The sequence below is a fragment of the Lotus japonicus genome, chromosome 6, assembly GCF_012489685.1.
Source record: "Lotus japonicus ecotype B-129 chromosome 6, LjGifu_v1.2".
Classification (NCBI taxonomy): Eukaryota; Viridiplantae; Streptophyta; class Magnoliopsida; order Fabales; family Fabaceae; genus Lotus; species Lotus japonicus.
In genome coordinates this window covers 52,663,155-52,679,419 of record NC_080046.1, presented here as the reverse complement: position 1 = coordinate 52,679,419, position 16,265 = coordinate 52,663,155, and the positions used below count along the sequence as shown (strand labels likewise).

Here is a 16,265-nt window from a genome sequence, read left to right as displayed (position 1 = left end):
ACAAACGTTGGGCGAAATTGATCACTTCACTGCGTAAATAGTCATAACTCATAAGCATGAATACATTGGTACCTGGAGTTAAGGAACAGAAAGCTAAAGATATGATGAGTTTTATGTGCCTTGCAGCGCAAGTTTTGTACAATAGTTTGCTGCAGTAAAAAAACCATTAGTATGTATAGCTTAAGATTGAAATTGTCTTGTAAATGTTGGCCTCAGAATTCTAGTTCTTTTTTTACTTAGATACTGATAATAAACTTGGGAAAGATTCCACTTGCTATAATAAAACAAGTTGCATTCTTTTGATAGGTTGCTGTCACAAGAGGTTACTCCCTTTTGTCAGTGTTAAAGGCTTGGTTAGTTTTGTTTCAGAAGCCTTTTAAATATGCCCAAAGACCTACCTTCTGTTTGTGTGTGTTTCAGGATGAATCAATTGATAAAAGTAAAAACAAGCATGATTGTTAAGTAAAGTGGTTTTTTATGAAATTCTAGTGATTCTGTAAATTGGGTTCTTATGTTTTAAAATGAGTGGCATTGAAGATTCGACCCTGAAGTTTTTTATTGTTTGAAGTATTGGTCTTATCATCTCTATTTTGACAAAAAAAGACCAACATTTTCACTTGTGTGGAGATATTTCAGTGTTTTGGCAAATGAGTTGGACCCTTACATTGATGCTTAGTTTATATCTTTAGTGACTTGGATCTCGCATGTGAGTTGCAATGCCCTACCCCATTCTCCCACTCTCACCATCGTGTCCATTAGAGAACCTAGGTCACAATCGCGAACTCTAAAAATGGGTGACTACAACAAAGCTTCAAAGACAAAACTCTCTTCTTAACTGCCTAACAATCACTTTCTTACCCCTTGCATTGACCTCATTATCATACCATTCAAAGAAGTTGCAACCTCTCTTTCACTTCCCCTAAAAAAAGAGAATCCAAATCACATAAAAGAAAAACGGCTAAACAACAACAAATGAGAGCCAAAATCACCGGTCTAACAATCCCCAACCATTAGACCTCATTCCAAGATTGTTCTTTGTTTATGCTTTAATCGTGGGAGCCTCAACACCACAAAAAGACATTTTTCTATCTTTTATTTCTCTCATCATAAAAAGAAGAATCAGAAGATAGTCTGCTTCTCCAACATAAAATTTAAAATAACTATTATTCATTCATGTTTGAATTTTCGTTGAACTCAACATAGATTCACGTTGAAGTCAACATGTCAAAATTTCGTTTTGACGATTCACATTAAGCTCACTGTGACAGATTCTAGCTTCTTTATATTTATGTTGGTTATAACTCCAAACCAAACACGCACTAATTAGTTGTTGATGAAGTTAGATGTTGAAATTTTTTTCAGTAATATATTAAACATATAACTACTACCTACCTACTAACTATTAAGCAGTATTTTCACTAAAAAAACTACATGGATGTTTTTCAAAATTTTAAAAATACAAAAATAAAATTTAAAACCATACAAAATTTGTATATAATAAAATAAGCAAATTAATAATGTGACAAGTTCAAGCACTAGTTAGTTCTAGAAGGATCCATTATCACATAAAACACTGAATCTAAGGTTTTAGGGTTTTGTCTGTCTTCGCTGTTTCAACTTTGAATCCAATCTCTCTACCTACTTGGTCTTCTGAGGTAACCAGAACCTTCTCTCAATCTCATCTCTACTTTCAGATAACACCAACAACACTCAACACTTGTTTGTTTCTTCGTTTTTGCAGTGTAAATCCCAATCAATGGCCACCACTCAGCTCACAGCATCATCGATTTCCACGAGGAATGTTGCATCATTCGAAGGGCTTCGACCAATTCAGTTCCCTTGTGCTGGACTTGTCAGAATCGCCAACCCCACACGGAGGTCGTTCCGGGGTTTGCTTGTTAAGGCTGCCACTGTTGTTGCCCCCAAGGTGTTTGACCTTTTTCCTCAAAGAGATTTTTGTTCATATAGATAATATGAATTGAAAATGATGCTTCCAATGTGATATAGCCCCCAAAATTTGCATTTCAATGCCACTGTTCTATCTCACAGCTTGATGCTATTTTCATTGAAGAACATGCTACACTTCCTTATATTTTGGTGTTTTCAGCTTAATTCTTTGTTTTATTGAGTCTCACTTTTTAATGAATATACTAGAATAGTGAATAAGAGATGAATTTTGGGTATGCTGTATTTGGATTGATGTAAGGGGATCGAGGGGAGTGGAATGGAATGTAGTTATTAAAGGTGTTATTCTTTGTATTGTTTAAAATGGGATAGAATGGAATGCAATATGATGGAATAAATTTTGTTGCAATTGGTTCAATGCTTCACTTTCTCTTCCTCTCTCAAATTTGGTTAGAATAGGATGGAAAGTTCCTTTTTTTCCCCTCCACTCCATCTTTGAAATATCCAAACAATGGAATGTTTAGTTTATTCTGCTTCATTTTTATTTTACTTCATTCAATATCATTTCATTTTGCTTCATTGTGTATTAGATTCTGTGATAATCTAATTTAGTATATATTCTCATGGTTGGCCTTTGTGATTGAATTTTATTGAACCAAACTGCTACTTGCAGAGTCCTTGATTGTTGATTTAGAAGTCCTAATGTTCTCCCTGATTATTTGTATCTTATATAGTTCAATGTTACTTGTACTTGAGTGCTGAGTCTTAGTTTTACCATGCAGTTCACTGCTATTAAGCCTCTGGGTGACAGGGTACTGGTAAAAATTAAGGAATCAGAAGAGAAGTCTCAAGGTGGTATTTTGCTTCCCACAACTGCTCAAACTAAACCTCAAGGGGGTGAGGTGGTTGCTGTCGGAGAAGGAAAGACAATTGGGAAGAGCCAAGTGGAAATTAGTGTGACGGTAATTTGCTTTGTTAGGAAGTCATTAAAGCTTCAGTGGGTTTTCTGTAATTTTCTGGGGAAGGTGGGGATGTTCTCTCTTATTTTAGCTTATTTGATACTTTTTTTTGTACAGACAGGTGCACAAGTTGTGTATTCAAAGTATGCAGGTACTGAGGTGGAATTCAATGGTACAAAGCATCTTATTTTGAAGGATGATGACATTGTTGGCATCCTTGAAACTGAAGACATCAAGGATCTTAAACCATTGAATGATAGAGTTCTCATAAAGGTACTTCTTGTTCGGAGCTTTGTTTATTTCAATGTTGGATCAAAGGAGGAGAATGGCGCAGGGTCATTTTGAATCCTACTTGTAAATTGTCTAATCCTTAAGGTGTATTTAGGTTCTGCCGGTCTGCCCATGTCATTATTCAGTGTTAACTTTATTTTCATACAGGAGATCTATTGAATGATACCTTGGTCTCTTCTATTTAAGATGCCCGTGATAATTAAGGTAGCTACTGATTGATTGCAGGTTGCAGTAGCTGAAGAAAAAACTGCAGGCGGTTTGTTACTTACAGAGGCAACCAAGGAGAAACCTTCCATCGGAACAGTAAGTTCTCCTATTACAGTCATCGTTTGTTTGAAAAGATACCGTAGTTTAGTATAGCCGACATCGCCCATTAAGAGAATCGCTTCGGTAGCAGGAATAATATGGGTTATGACTCAGACACTTCCTATTATAGTTATTTTTTGTTTGAAAAGATGTTATAGTTTTGCCCACATTACCTATTAAGAAAATCACTTGGTTAGATGGAATAATATGCCCAGACATTTTAATGGTTTTAGTTCATGATCGTTGAGATTTAAATAATGTATATGTATGTATGTATGTACATTATCTATGTATAATCTCAATTGTTGATTTTTTTATTAATGGTTATAATTCTAAACTTTCTCCCTGAAGAATCTCTTAAAGTCAAATCTTATTTTGGTTGACATGCTTGTTTTGTTGTGGAGCAAATTCTGACTGAATAATGTTGTGTTGATACGTATGTGATAGGTGATAGCAGTTGGTCCTGGACCTCTTGGCGAGGAAGGCAAGAGAAAACCTCTGGCCATTGCTCCTGGAAACACAGTTTTGTACTCCAAATATGCAGGGAATGACTTTAAGGGCAAAGATGGTTCTGATTACATTACCTTGAGAAGCTCAGATGTGATGGCTATTCTCTCCTAGGAACTGCTTGTATGGGTTTTGTAACTTAAAATTTTTACGTTTGTCTAGAGGAGAGTGGATTTTTCATTGTAATGACAATTGAAATATAGTTCATCTCAATCATTCATAAGACAATCTCCATTACCTATGGACTTGGTAAACCATTAGTGTTTTATTGAGTTCTGCTATATCTCATAATCTTAAATGAAGCATTTCAAAATGTGATAAAGAATATGAAAAAAAAATGCATTTAAAATTTGATACTACCTTTATGTTTCAAAATTTTCTTAATGGGAACAAGCTTTTCAAATTTCAATCATTATGAGGAAATCAGTATAACTAAAAAAACGAATAAGGTTAGGGCTCTGCACCTCCCAATAACCAAAAAAAGAAGTAAGATTATGTGTTTGTTGCCACCTCCCTACAACACTTGACATTATTTAAGAGAACCACTGAGCCGTATCAAAGTTCCCTCGAAGATATCTTGTATATGCAAAAAATTAGTAAGCATGCTGAAACAGACGACAACCGGAAGTAAACTGAGCTTTCTTCATTTATAATAACAGCACCATGATTGCCACAATGGAAACAGCTTAGGCACTGTGTACAACAGTTAAAATTGACATATCACTTGGTTGCCTAACTCACCTAACTTAGTGGACACATTTAAAGAGGTGTAAGCAATACACATTCTTTACATATATAAGAACAATTATCGATCACATAATTATACACCAGCTGGCCCATAAGGCTTGCCAAAAAGGAGAAAAAGAAAAGAAATGTCACCAAGAACTAGCAGCTACAAGAAAATAGAATCTAAATTAGGATCTAACATTTGTAGCAGAGGAATCTTGGTCTTTGGTACATCTAAGGATCTAAACTTCTCTCACCATTAAAAGCAGTGTGTTGTTGACATAGAACCAGATGCAGTAACCTCTTCTACAATCCACCATCGACTGCATCTTTTGCAATGAATGTGCTTCCTTTCAATTTTGTGATACAAAGAAGCAGCAATAAGAAATCTCAAGGGTTAAGTTAGTACTTCATCTCCCAAAATAATGTACAAGTTGACTGTTCAAAAATGTCAACTACTTGAAGTTATCATCATACTGTCCCCTCCAAGCATTGCCATTTTCCGTCTCGCTACAAGCCTGATTGGGGATTGGAACATGGCCTAAATCCCCATCCAAGCTCATTTGCTGCACCTCAGCAGATGACAGTATCTTTATGCTCTGGACACAGCTCACAAATTCTCTGCAAGGAATTGTAAGTTCAAGATTAAGAAGAAAAACCAGAATGGCAGAAATATTAGGCACTGTGAACTACAAGGAATTAATTACTTACTCCCAAGGGTCATCACCGACAAGAAGAATGTCGTTTTCATGATCTACATATACCAGTTTCCATTCAGTTCTTTGAGGATCTTCTAGCTGCCCTTCAATCCCAAACATTCGAGCCAAATCCTGCCGGAGTTCATCATATCCACTATAGCGGGTGACATCAATACATCTTCCAACAGAGCCACATTTTTGCACCTGCGCAATAAGCAATCAGTATCAAGCATTTAAACACCATTCAAACAAGATGTTAAAAATAGGTAGTTAATGCACTCAGTCAATATACTAAATTTGAATAGATTCACAAATTTGTCAAAGAATGAGTGATGGCAAACCTTGGTATATGTTCGCATTCGTTGAGTTTGATTGGCCCACAAGCCATTATTCAAAACCCCAGTATCATTCATGGCAATATCATTTGAGCATCCGGGCTTAAAAGGCATGTTTGGCATCCCAAACAGCTCTGAGCTAATAGCAGCAGTGGACAGCTCAGTTTCAATGTCTCTTGGAGCAGCACCATAATTAGACAGCAAGTTCTGAAGATCTTTTTGAGAGTCATACCCCCTTGAGAGAAAAGTATCTGGTGTTAATCCATCAAGATGAGATGCAAATGGTAGATTATTTCTTGGGTGTGATTGGACATCCCCATCCATGCAGAAGTTGGGAAGTTGGAAGTTCTGGTGGATATTACCAGTATCAATACAGTAAGATGTTCCGGAAGAAGTCTCCATCTGTTCAGCAATTGTTCCTTTATATTTTAGCTTGTCAGGCCCTTTAGCACTGTGCAGTTCATGTTTGATCTGCATGTCAGACTTAGTCTGCAGCTCCATCAGATTATTGGTGGGTTCAACAACTGAAGTCACCCCTAATGTGACAGTTATTTGTTGATTTCTTCTCAGAAGATTTGGAGGAGATATCTGACAGGTATTAGTAGATGGAGAAGTTGAGCATGATGGTGCATCTCCATCTGAAAGAGTAGAGGGTGCTCTAGACAGTGATTTCGGTGTGTTCTGGGATTGGTTCCCAGGAAGTTGCTGTGATTGCATCGGAGCTGAAGAGAAGTTGTTGTTAAGAAACTTATCCATTGAGAATGCATTGTTACCGAGCTGTTGAGGCTGGTGCTGTGACAGAGGCAGTTGTGGTAGTTGCTGGTTTTGTTGGTGAGCATTTTGTTGCTGCAGGAGCTGAGACTGCATATTTGGGCTAGATGTAGAAAGGAGTTGTTGATGCTGCTGCTGCTGTTGTTGTTGTTGCAATTTTTGTAGTAACTGTAACTGTGGTTGTTGCTCTGAGGCGTTTTGCAGTGACATTTGAGTCATTTGTGACTGCTGTGGTGCCCTGTGCAACAGGCTTTGTTGTAATAACTGCATTGGAGATTGTTGCAACTGTGTCTGTTGCTGTTGCTGCTGCTGCTGCTGCTGCCTCTGTAAGAGAGTAGATTGCTGGTCTATGTGTTGCTGAAATTGTGACTCTTGTGGTAAGGATGTCATTAGCAATGTATTCTTACCGGATGATTGGAAACCTTGTTGGGGTGGTACACTTCCTGAGAGTAATTGCTGTTGCTGAAGCTGAGAATAGGTTACTGGTTGCTGTACACCTTGATTTGGAATCTGGCTAGAAGCAACTGCCCCATTATTCATAACCGTATGTTGAAACGGCTGTTGCTGTTGTTGTTGTGTTTGTTGTGCTCTCTGTTGAGGCAGATGCGGTTGCTGTTGTTGTTGCGGTGGCTGTGGCAGGTTTTGTGGCCCAGGCTGCTGTTGTTGCCTCTGCTGCTGCTGGACCTGGTTTAATGGTGTTTGCAACAATGACTGCAGCTTCTGCTGCTGCTGAGGCCAAGAAGTTGGGGACTGTTGCAATTGATTGACTTGGTTTGGTAAATTAGGTTTGCTAAATTGAAGACTTGTTGGAGTAGAGAGAGCAGGGGCTTGAAAGCTTAATAGCTTGGATGGATCATCAGTGTTAAGGTTACCATGCAGTGTATTTGATGACAACATAGATGGAGGTAAAAATCCTGATTGTGTGGTAGAAAACTGATTATTCTGCTGCATGCTCATCCATTGTACTAAACTCAAACCAGGAAAGATTGAACTCGAGGCGTCCTTCATGCCAAGTTCATCCCCAAGCCAAGGCATAGCCCTCTTGCAAGCATTTTCTATATCAGACTCATCTTCTGCAAAATAAATAGGAATGATCATCTATCACCTATCTAAACACAACATCCAAAGGATGAGAAGAGGAGAGACAAATGACATATGGACTTTCTGAATGTTACTCTTTCAAAATTCTATTAAATATGAGAATGTACTTCAAAGTTGAGATCATTTCAAAAAAATCTTTTGAACACACCAATTAAATGGATCTAAACTAGATTTTCATGAACACAAGCTTCTTGACTCAAAATCATGTATGTACAAGCAAATTCGTCAGTTTAATCACTGTATGCATACAACCAACATCCAGTATTGAACTTCCGCAGACCTGTTAACAGTGCTTAAGTATAAATCTTCTTTTAGACAGATTTTTAACAAATTGAATATAATCCTTGCAAATTTTAAATTAAAGTAAATCAATCAAAATTTGAATAAGTTAAGGGGACTCTGGCTACCTGGCATTCCTGGTTGCTTGGAGTACTTGGGCCTAAAAAAAGGAGGTGGACAAATGTAGAAAGGAGTCACAACTGGTTCAATATCCCAAATAGAAACTCTGCTTGGGCGCTCACCAGCTGTTGATTCATCCCATCCAACCTGAAGATTTCGCCACTGTGAACTTTTCCAGCGGGCAGGATCCAAGTCACTGATCCCAGTGACTGTACCCATATATCTGCGCACTCCTGACTCCTCAGTCTCAAACATCATTCTGAATCTCATTCCAAGAGAAACTTGAGAGTACATGGACTTATTATACTTGGCCAATGGAATTACAAATTCAGAGGGGCTGGTCCTGTTAAATTGAAAGATGTTTATAAGAGGCTGTCACAAATAAATAATGGATGCCATTCTATGTTATCATAGCAATGATTCAATCCAATTAGTACCTTGGATTATAAAATATAGTAAAAGGGCTGTTATTTGAAGCAGCATGAGCTGCAGCAGCAAGAATGCCAATATGCATGCTGTCACTGGATATTACTGATGAAGATAGAGCTGTTTGCTGTCTATTAGCTCGCTTTATGCCTAAAAGAAGTTGCTGTTTTTCATCTCTAAAAATAATCAAAGTTAACTGGCTCAGCGACAGGTATCGAATTATTCCTGGAGTTTCCAATAAAAAAAATAAAAAATTACTCTTTACCTTACAAAAAGAACAGAATCTCCGGCAAACAGCCTTTTCGTGCTAATGAAGACACTCCAACCGGTAGTCAATAGATGCCTTTTTGGTTGTCCTGTAACCGATGTTCTAGCAGTTTTAGTACTCAACCATGTAAAACATCAAATAAGAAACTTCTATATTCATTGATTAGTCAAACGTATAATATGAATTCAAAAACAAAGAGTATCATTAAATTGATAATTATAGATATTTCCTAGGATATGATTACTTCAACCAAAATGAGGTTGCATCACAAACAAGATAACATATGACAGTGGTTTAGATCACAATGAAACCAATGATAAAATAAAGTAAAGGATGAAGGCAATGAAAGAAAGGTAAGAGTTAGTATACCGCGATAAATATGTCTAAATGTCCATGTATTGTCATGCAAATCTTTGGCAACAATCTCTTGAGCCGGAGGTTGCATTGAAAAATCCTGTCAAAGAAACTTCTGGTTAGCGGTTAGCATAGAAAAATCACATAAGAGTGATAAGACTTTCCCGATTCTTACTAGAGTAAATGAAAACGTTGTATACGTACCAGAGGTGGAAATATTTTCTCAGCTGCTCTACGAGGCACAGAGAATCCACCATGAGTGCTAGTGTCACTAGCTGTAAGAGTTTTGCAAAAGAATTCAGTAGGTTGGTTGTTTTGTTTGAGCCCCATGTCTGATGCCAACATTGCTTCCTTGTCATACTGCAGAACATGAACATCAAACAACCTTCGACAAGTTATACATCATCGGCTTGGGTCATTGGCAAACAGATCCCAGATATATATATATATATCAACAAATTATCAGATTAAACAGCTGACCTACTTTATTTACTGGTTGAAGGGTCATCTGTGCATAGACCTCGTCAGTTTCAGGATCAGCCTGATCCAAAATAGAAAAACATATCAATTTATGTATTGTGTAATAAAGTATTGGCACTCAGAAAAATAGAAAACCAGAAGAAGGATCATATCAAATGCTTGTTGAAGCAATACTCTTGCAATAAAAATTTGAAGAAATCTTGTTCAAAAGTTTTCATTATTGTAGCACAGCCAGGTGACATGAGGAAAGTGCACCTACATGCAAGGCAACATTGTGAAGCATGCAAATCAACTTGGAGGGAAGGTTAGGGTAACTGGGTATAAAATCAGCCTCCTTTTGCATGGAAGCTGCAACCTGAAAGTCATAATAGTCAAAAGAAACTCCATCAGAATCCAAAAGGGGCAAACCTGGTGCTATAAAACTCTCACTATGCGAGGTCCAGAGAGGGGCCGGACCTACTTTATGGATCTAATGTGGGCAGCCTTACATTTTTGTAGTAGGCTGATTCCACTACTCTAACCTATGACCACAAAGTCACATGACAGAAGCAACTTTACCGTTGCACCGAGGCTCTCCCTATCCACCAGAACCCAAAATGAAAAAAAATCATGTTTGAAGAATCAAAGGGATTGGAAGCATACTTGCTCACTATGTCCTTGAGGGAAGTAAACCACAAGACTTCCAACCGGAGGTAAAGAAACCAATGGTCCAGCACAAGCATGCCATAACTCTGAATTGATGCTCTTCCTTTCTCCTGTTATAATGTTAAATTGTATTAAGAGATAAAAAAAAATATGAAGCAGTAAATGTTCAACTCTTCAATTCTGTTTATGCTTATTTATGATTAAGGGCCAAAGTAAAGAAGGAAGAGGCTGAAATATGTAGAATCCAAGTTTAGAGAGACCAAATACAACAGCTTTAAGAGCTCCAAAAAACACACAACTTCATATTAGGCATGTTCCATTCCAATTGAAGGTCACAGACAAATCCAAACAGAAAAACACTAAGAGAGAGAGAGAGAGAGAGAGAGATAGATATAGAGAGAGAGAGAGAGAGAACATAATGAGGCTGCAAGCAAACCTTGAGAAAACACACACCTTCACCAGAATTAGGCAAGTAGCCATTGGGAGGAGCCTTCATTACGATCTAAAACAGTGATAGCCCCAAAAAAGTTCAACTCTTTTGGTCTTTTTCTAGCAACAAGATTTAACCTTGTTCCCCAAGTCTTCCACAATAACAAATTCCAATAACATTGAGAGCAGAGTCAACAAAAAAGTTCACCCTTTTCTCCCAGAAATGCAACAATTTTTCTCTTCAACCTCACACAAAATCCAAACTCAACACAAAGCCTCCACTTTCTGCAATTTACTCCACCAGCATCCAAGAACTCAAGCTCACATCTCAGTGCTGAATCTCAAACACCAGAAAATGGAACTTCCAAATCTAAAAAACAGAACTTTGCAGCTGAAAAACCAGAATCACCATAGCAAACCATGTCAACAGTGACACCAAACAACAATTAGTAAAAAACAAAAAAACAGAAGCAAACAAAAGCTTGAAGAAAACTCATCCCCAACATAAAAACAAGACAAAAGGAATCACCTTCAAGGCAGCATGTTGTTGATGAGCATCATGAACTCCAGGAACAGAACACAGACAAGCAAAAAAGAAATGGAAAAGCAGAAAATGGGGAAGTAAAACTTCGTGAGGATTAAGGTAGCAGTGTATGTGTGTGATGTCTCCGGGGACCAAAGTTGAGGAAACTGACTTGTCGCCGGGAAATCAGAAGGGCAGAACAAAAGCAAGACAGCTTTTTTATTATATATAATTTCCTTTATGTGAACAAGCCGACATGAAATAGAGGCTGAAGCAATCAATCACAGACAGGCATGGTTAAAAAGAACTCATTAACTATCATTGTTAAGCAAATTTAAACAAGATTAGTGTAGCTTAATTACATGACATGATAGTGTTTTAGACAATAATAATATTCCTTCCAGTGATTAAACATTTGGGCCCCAAAACCCACCTTACATCCACTCAAATTTGCATTCGGTGCTGCTTTTCTTATATCAATAACCGCACATGAATTTTTACGCGATGTGTGTGAGGTGTATGGAGAAATATTTGTTGTGAGGAACCTATCACTTAATGTGATCTCAGAGCTTCGAAGGATTAGTCTCGTGACTGTTGGCGGCGGCGAGAATACCTTAGGGGAAACAAAAATAACCGCACATGAACAGTTGCATAAAGTATCTCACCGTCAATAATCATAAAATTAATTTTCTCGAGAGATTATATTAAATAGGTAAGCTTCCGGAAATAAATCATTTTTCATAACTACCTATTTAGTTGTGTTAAACATTGCTGTTTTAATCACTTAATTTATGTTAAATAGATTATGCTAGAGCACTTTAAAATCAGTGCAAAATGCAAACTCATAAAATATTAGTACAAATTATGTACAAAGTTTTCATGTGGTTCCAAATTCACTGACACAAGTGATTAATTATTAGTAGATGATATTGATGTTCCTGATTTAATAAATTTAAGAAGATGTGCTGATAAATTTCAAAACAAAACTATTTCTATATATGTCAAAAACCTAGGCGAATAAATATATGTGATAGGGGAACATTTCATTGTTATCCGGGTGGAGGTGGTGGGTAAAATATAGAAAAGAAACTTTCATGTTTATGTGAGAAGGCATGCTTCATCATGATTGTTGCTTTTTCTTATAATAATCTCTCTTTTTATTTGTGTAATTCATGTGGGATCTGGTCTCATTTAAATGTTGATTATTTTAGATTCAATATTTAATTATAGTTAAGATTTTTCATTACTCATTTAAGAGTATTGTACAGGAATCGAACCCAAAAACTTTGACCTACTCTTCGCTTAAGCTACCTTTTGTGGATTTTCTCAAAATTAAGTACCAAATAACTTTTTAGTATAATGAATATCATACTAAAACAAATATAATTAGTTTTAAGATTAATCTTTAAGTGATTAACAAAAAGGTAAGATCATAACTCTCTAAATTAGAGACACATGAGAGACTTTGGGGGTATCATGTTAAGGTGCTCTCTTCTCTTTTGACGCTTGATATGGTGCTCTTTAATTAACATTAAGCCGCTGGATTGGATACATGAACTTACCTTTTCTGGTGAAAATGTTAATAGATTCGCTATATGAAATTAATAGACTAGTTTTGCTAAAGTTAATTTATTTGTTATATCTTTTATAATGCTTGGTGGGGTGGCCATCCACAATATGTTTGAACTTTGAAATGAATGTGGAGATTACTGGGGTCATTATATTTTTTTTTATCAAATTCTTATCTTTATGGAGTTCTTTACGAACTTTGAAATGATGTGTTACCATTTTTTTGGGATTCTTCCTAGATGCTTGGACCCACAAAACCGCAAAAGCCATTTGTGAAACATGATATCAATTATTCTCTAGGCCCTAAACAGTACTAATTAAGAATCTCATAAGCATATAAAAATTCTTGTAATAATGATAGTAGTTGCCCTAAAAAAAACTTTGATGTATGGGATGATTTTTTTTTGGCATAGTACTTTTTTTATGTGATAATGCGGCAATTTTTTTTAAAAAAAGCACAACTATTATCTATTAAAACAATTTTATTCAAATTATGTAAATGAGTTGAGTTTATGAATACAAAATTTTCTTTACCAAATAATTTTTTTTTATGTAATAATGTGTCTTTCTTATTCGATGATAGATGTCCTCGAAATTTATTTGTACTTATTTACTCAAAAGAAGATTTTATTTTTTACAATTAATATTTATTTTCATTTCGGCATAAAAGAGTACTTACAAATCATTAATATAATTACACTTATTATTATTTTTTAACATTTTATGATAATTTTCCTTCTAGCTAGTAAAATAAATGTCTACGATCGAGTTAATTAAATCAATATTCTCTTAATTTGTGCTTTTACTTGGCAATGTTGAGTAATTGTTAAGTTAGAGCATTGATCTTGTATTGATTTGTACTTGGATTGGGGCACTCCTTATGCTCCTTATTTTATTTTATTCTTGACTTTTCAAAAAAAAAATTGTATTGCTAGCCTTCCTCATATTTATACACATCTAAAATATCCATACAATGAACTGAATATTTATTAATTTTTTATACAAAAAATATCAATTATTCTTCCCTTGTAGATTGATTAGGACTTCCTCTATTTTTTTATTGCTCCTTTACTCACATCATACAATATCAAACCCTTCCCCCAAAATTAAGTTCCACCTCGATTCATTTCATCTTTAAATAAAATAAAGTAAAACCCACCGGTTCCACTTTTCATCATGTCATTAATAATTAGTATTTGATTCATGACCTATAAAAAATATGAAAATAATAAAAATAAAAACAGAGAACTTTTTATATGCACGCTAGGACAGCCACTACTAGCCGCAAAAGCAGGATCGGAGTTCTTCACATATCAAAGGTTTGGCTCCTCTTTGACTGATCATTGCACCTTAATTAAGCTTAAACCTTCAAAATTAGTTGAAGTCTAGGGGTGGACTGATATGGGCGGACCGAATGGGCTAATCAGTATCATGTAATTAATGGGCCGGGCAACCCATGGTCCAGCCGGACCAAAACCCAAGCTATAAATAAAAGAGGACCGCCCAAGCGGTGGGGACCTATCATTTCACGCATTTTTACTCACTTTGTTACTTTCGTTTGCTCTCTCTAAACTGGTTAGCCTTTAGTCTGTGGTTCCATACCGGAACATTGGCGCCCACCGTGGGGCCCTGGATACTTTCCTAGGCTTCAATTTTCACCGCAATGGTAACTCGATCCGGGGCGAACGGAGAGAGGAATCATGTTCAACAAAATGATGTTCCTCCTGATGTTCTTCAGCGGATCATGGACGATCTCAATGAACTTCGTCAACATAATCAACAGTTACAGAATCAACTTACTGACATCAATCAGACTCAGGGTTTACGAGAGGGCGATCGAAGAATGGCTGAGACGGTGGTGGACTTTCAACCTTTTACAGAGGAAATAGCGAACACTGCCGTCCCAGACAATTTAAAGACATTGAAACTTGACTCGTACTATGGCGATTCAGACCCAAAAGACCATTTAGTGTATTTCAACACGAAAATGGTCATTGTAGGCGCATCAGACGCGTTGAAGTGCAAAATGTTGCCATCAACTTTTAAAAAATCAGCGATGATTTGGTTTACCACTCTACCGTCAAGGTCAATTGTCAATTTTACTGAATTGTCTACAAAGTTCTTGTCTCAGTTTTCTACCAGTCGTGCACAAAAAGTAACTCCGGCGACATTATTTAATGTTCGTCAAGGACCAAATGAGACTTTGCAGTCTTACATGGGGCGTTTCAATCAATTATCTGTTCATTTGGAGGATAAAATGCCAGAAATTTGCATTGCAGCTTTTGAATTGGGCTTGAAGCCGGGTGGTTTGAACAGTAATTTGAGTAGAAAACCTGTGGAGACAATGGTGCATTTGCGCGAAAGGGTACAAGGGTACATTAGGGAGGAGCAGAGTGATCGGATCAAGAACAACCGCCCGAATGCAGCGGTTCCAGGGCAGAAACAGCAGTTTGAGACGAAGAAGGGAGCGGTTGCAGATCAATATTCGAAGGGATGGACCGAGAGTAGCAGCGCAGGGTATAACAATCGTAACCGTTATGACGGCCGATTTGCTAACCGTTCTAATTTCAAAAATCGTGCTCAACCGTATGGAGTGCGTGGGCCAGGACATTCGATGACGTGGACTCGGAACCAAAATGACCGTGCAGTACCTTTGGCGGTTAATTTGACTGAAGCTTTGCACACGTGTTTGGAGGCGAATGTTATTCGTTTTCCACGGCAGCCAAAGCCGTCAACGGGTTACGTGGATAAGAAGAAGTGGTGCGAGTATCATAGGATTTCAGAGCATAATACTGATGACTATTTTACTTTGAAGAAGGAGATTGACAAATTGATAAAGGCTGGGTATATGAAGCAGCTTGAAGGGCGAAGCAATTCAGATGAAGCAGGAACTTCAGTAAGACGAACTGAAGATGGAAAAGAGATTGAGGGCGATGGTCAAGATAGACAGTCAGATGGAAAAGCAAAGGGGCGAATTCATTCTATTTTTGGTGGATTTCGTGGCGGAGGGATGACTAATTCAGCTCGTAAAAGGTACGTTCACTCCATTAATGCTGTTTACTCTAATGATTGGGGAAGTTGGGCAACCAATCAACCCGATATAACGTTTACTGTGCGAGATTTTGAGGGAATACAGCCTCACGAAGACGATCCAATTGTTGTAATGCTGAGGATTGCTGATTATGAAATTGAGAGGGTACTTCTGGATCAAGGAAGCTCGGCAGATTTGATTTATGGTGACGCTTTTGAAAAGTTGGGGCTAAATGAATCTGATTTGTTGCCTTATGATGGTTCTTTAGTGGGTTTTTCTGGAGAAAAAGTATTTGTTCGAGGATATGTGGAATTGAAAACTGTCTTTGGAGAAGGGAAGAATGCGGAGGCATTTGCTATTAAGTTTTTAGTAGTAAAATGTACTTCACCGTACAATATACTTATTGGGAGGCCATCACTAAACAGATTGGGGGCGATCATTTCCACAAGACATTTAACGGCGAAGTATCCATTGAGCAAAGGAGGAGTTGGAATTTTAAAGGCTGATCAAATGGTAGCTCGAAAGTGTTATTCAGAAAGCTT

The 16,265-nt window shown here is 37.1% G+C and overlaps 2 protein-coding genes across 5 annotated transcripts; one reads left to right on the top strand and one right to left on the bottom strand.

Annotated features, from left to right (window-relative positions):
- The first annotated feature begins 1,521 nt into the window (after nucleotides 1-1,521).
- LOC130724493 (20 kDa chaperonin, chloroplastic-like) lies at nucleotides 1,522-4,249 on the top strand. The gene is made up of 6 exons (XM_057575726.1): nucleotides 1,522-1,655; nucleotides 1,742-1,927; nucleotides 2,688-2,867; nucleotides 2,982-3,137; nucleotides 3,381-3,458; nucleotides 3,909-4,249. The coding sequence occupies exons 2-6, from the start codon at nucleotides 1,757-1,759 to the stop codon at nucleotides 4,080-4,082; spliced, it is 759 nt and encodes a 252-aa protein (XP_057431709.1). The 5' UTR covers nucleotides 1,522-1,655; nucleotides 1,742-1,756; the 3' UTR covers nucleotides 4,083-4,249.
- Nucleotides 4,250-4,591: 342 nt separating this feature from the next.
- LOC130724492 (auxin response factor 19-like) lies at nucleotides 4,592-11,416 on the bottom strand. Of its 4 annotated transcripts, none has more exons than XM_057575722.1 (13): nucleotides 11,130-11,416; nucleotides 10,625-10,991; nucleotides 10,169-10,281; nucleotides 9,786-9,881; nucleotides 9,531-9,587; nucleotides 9,251-9,406; nucleotides 9,062-9,146; nucleotides 8,690-8,780; nucleotides 8,436-8,600; nucleotides 8,007-8,341; nucleotides 5,734-7,571; nucleotides 5,406-5,596; nucleotides 4,592-5,315 (listed from the first exon to the last, which is right to left on the bottom strand). In XM_057575722.1, the coding sequence occupies exons 2-13, from the start codon at nucleotides 10,665-10,667 to the stop codon at nucleotides 5,150-5,152; spliced, it is 3,336 nt and encodes a 1,111-aa protein (XP_057431705.1). In that variant the 5' UTR covers nucleotides 10,668-10,991; nucleotides 11,130-11,416; the 3' UTR covers nucleotides 4,592-5,149. The 4 variants fall into 4 exon arrangements, with proteins under 4 accessions (XP_057431705.1, XP_057431706.1, XP_057431708.1 ...); XM_057575723.1 differs by having other exon boundaries at nucleotides 10,608-10,991; nucleotides 11,130-11,415; XM_057575725.1 differs by lacking the exons at nucleotides 9,786-9,881; nucleotides 10,169-10,281; nucleotides 10,625-10,991; nucleotides 11,130-11,416 and having other exon boundaries at nucleotides 9,251-9,431; nucleotides 9,531-9,583.
- Between the last annotated feature and the right edge of the window lie 4,849 nt (nucleotides 11,417-16,265).

Bases quoted from the DNA above. Each gene is read 5' to 3' on its own strand.
- LOC130724493 (XM_057575726.1), top strand. From the start codon at position 1,757: ATGGCCACCACTCAGCTCACAGCATCATCGATTTCCACGAGGAATGTT. The intron at 1,928-2,687 runs GTGTTTGACCTT...TTTACCATGCAG, and splicing joins CCACTGTTGTTGCCCCCAAG to TTCACTGCTATTAAGCCTCT. The intron at 3,138-3,380 runs GTACTTCTTGTT...GATTGATTGCAG, and splicing joins ATGATAGAGTTCTCATAAAG to GTTGCAGTAGCTGAAGAAAA.
- LOC130724492 (XM_057575722.1), bottom strand. From the start codon at position 10,667: ATGAAGGCTCCTCCCAATGGCTACTTGCCTAATTCTGGTGAAG. The intron at 9,882-10,168 runs GTATGCTTCCAA...TATGACTTTCAG, and splicing joins CTCAAGGACATAGTGAGCAA to GTTGCAGCTTCCATGCAAAA. The intron at 8,781-9,061 runs GTATACTAACTC...CATCGGTTACAG, and splicing joins ATTTAGACATATTTATCGCG to GACAACCAAAAAGGCATCTA.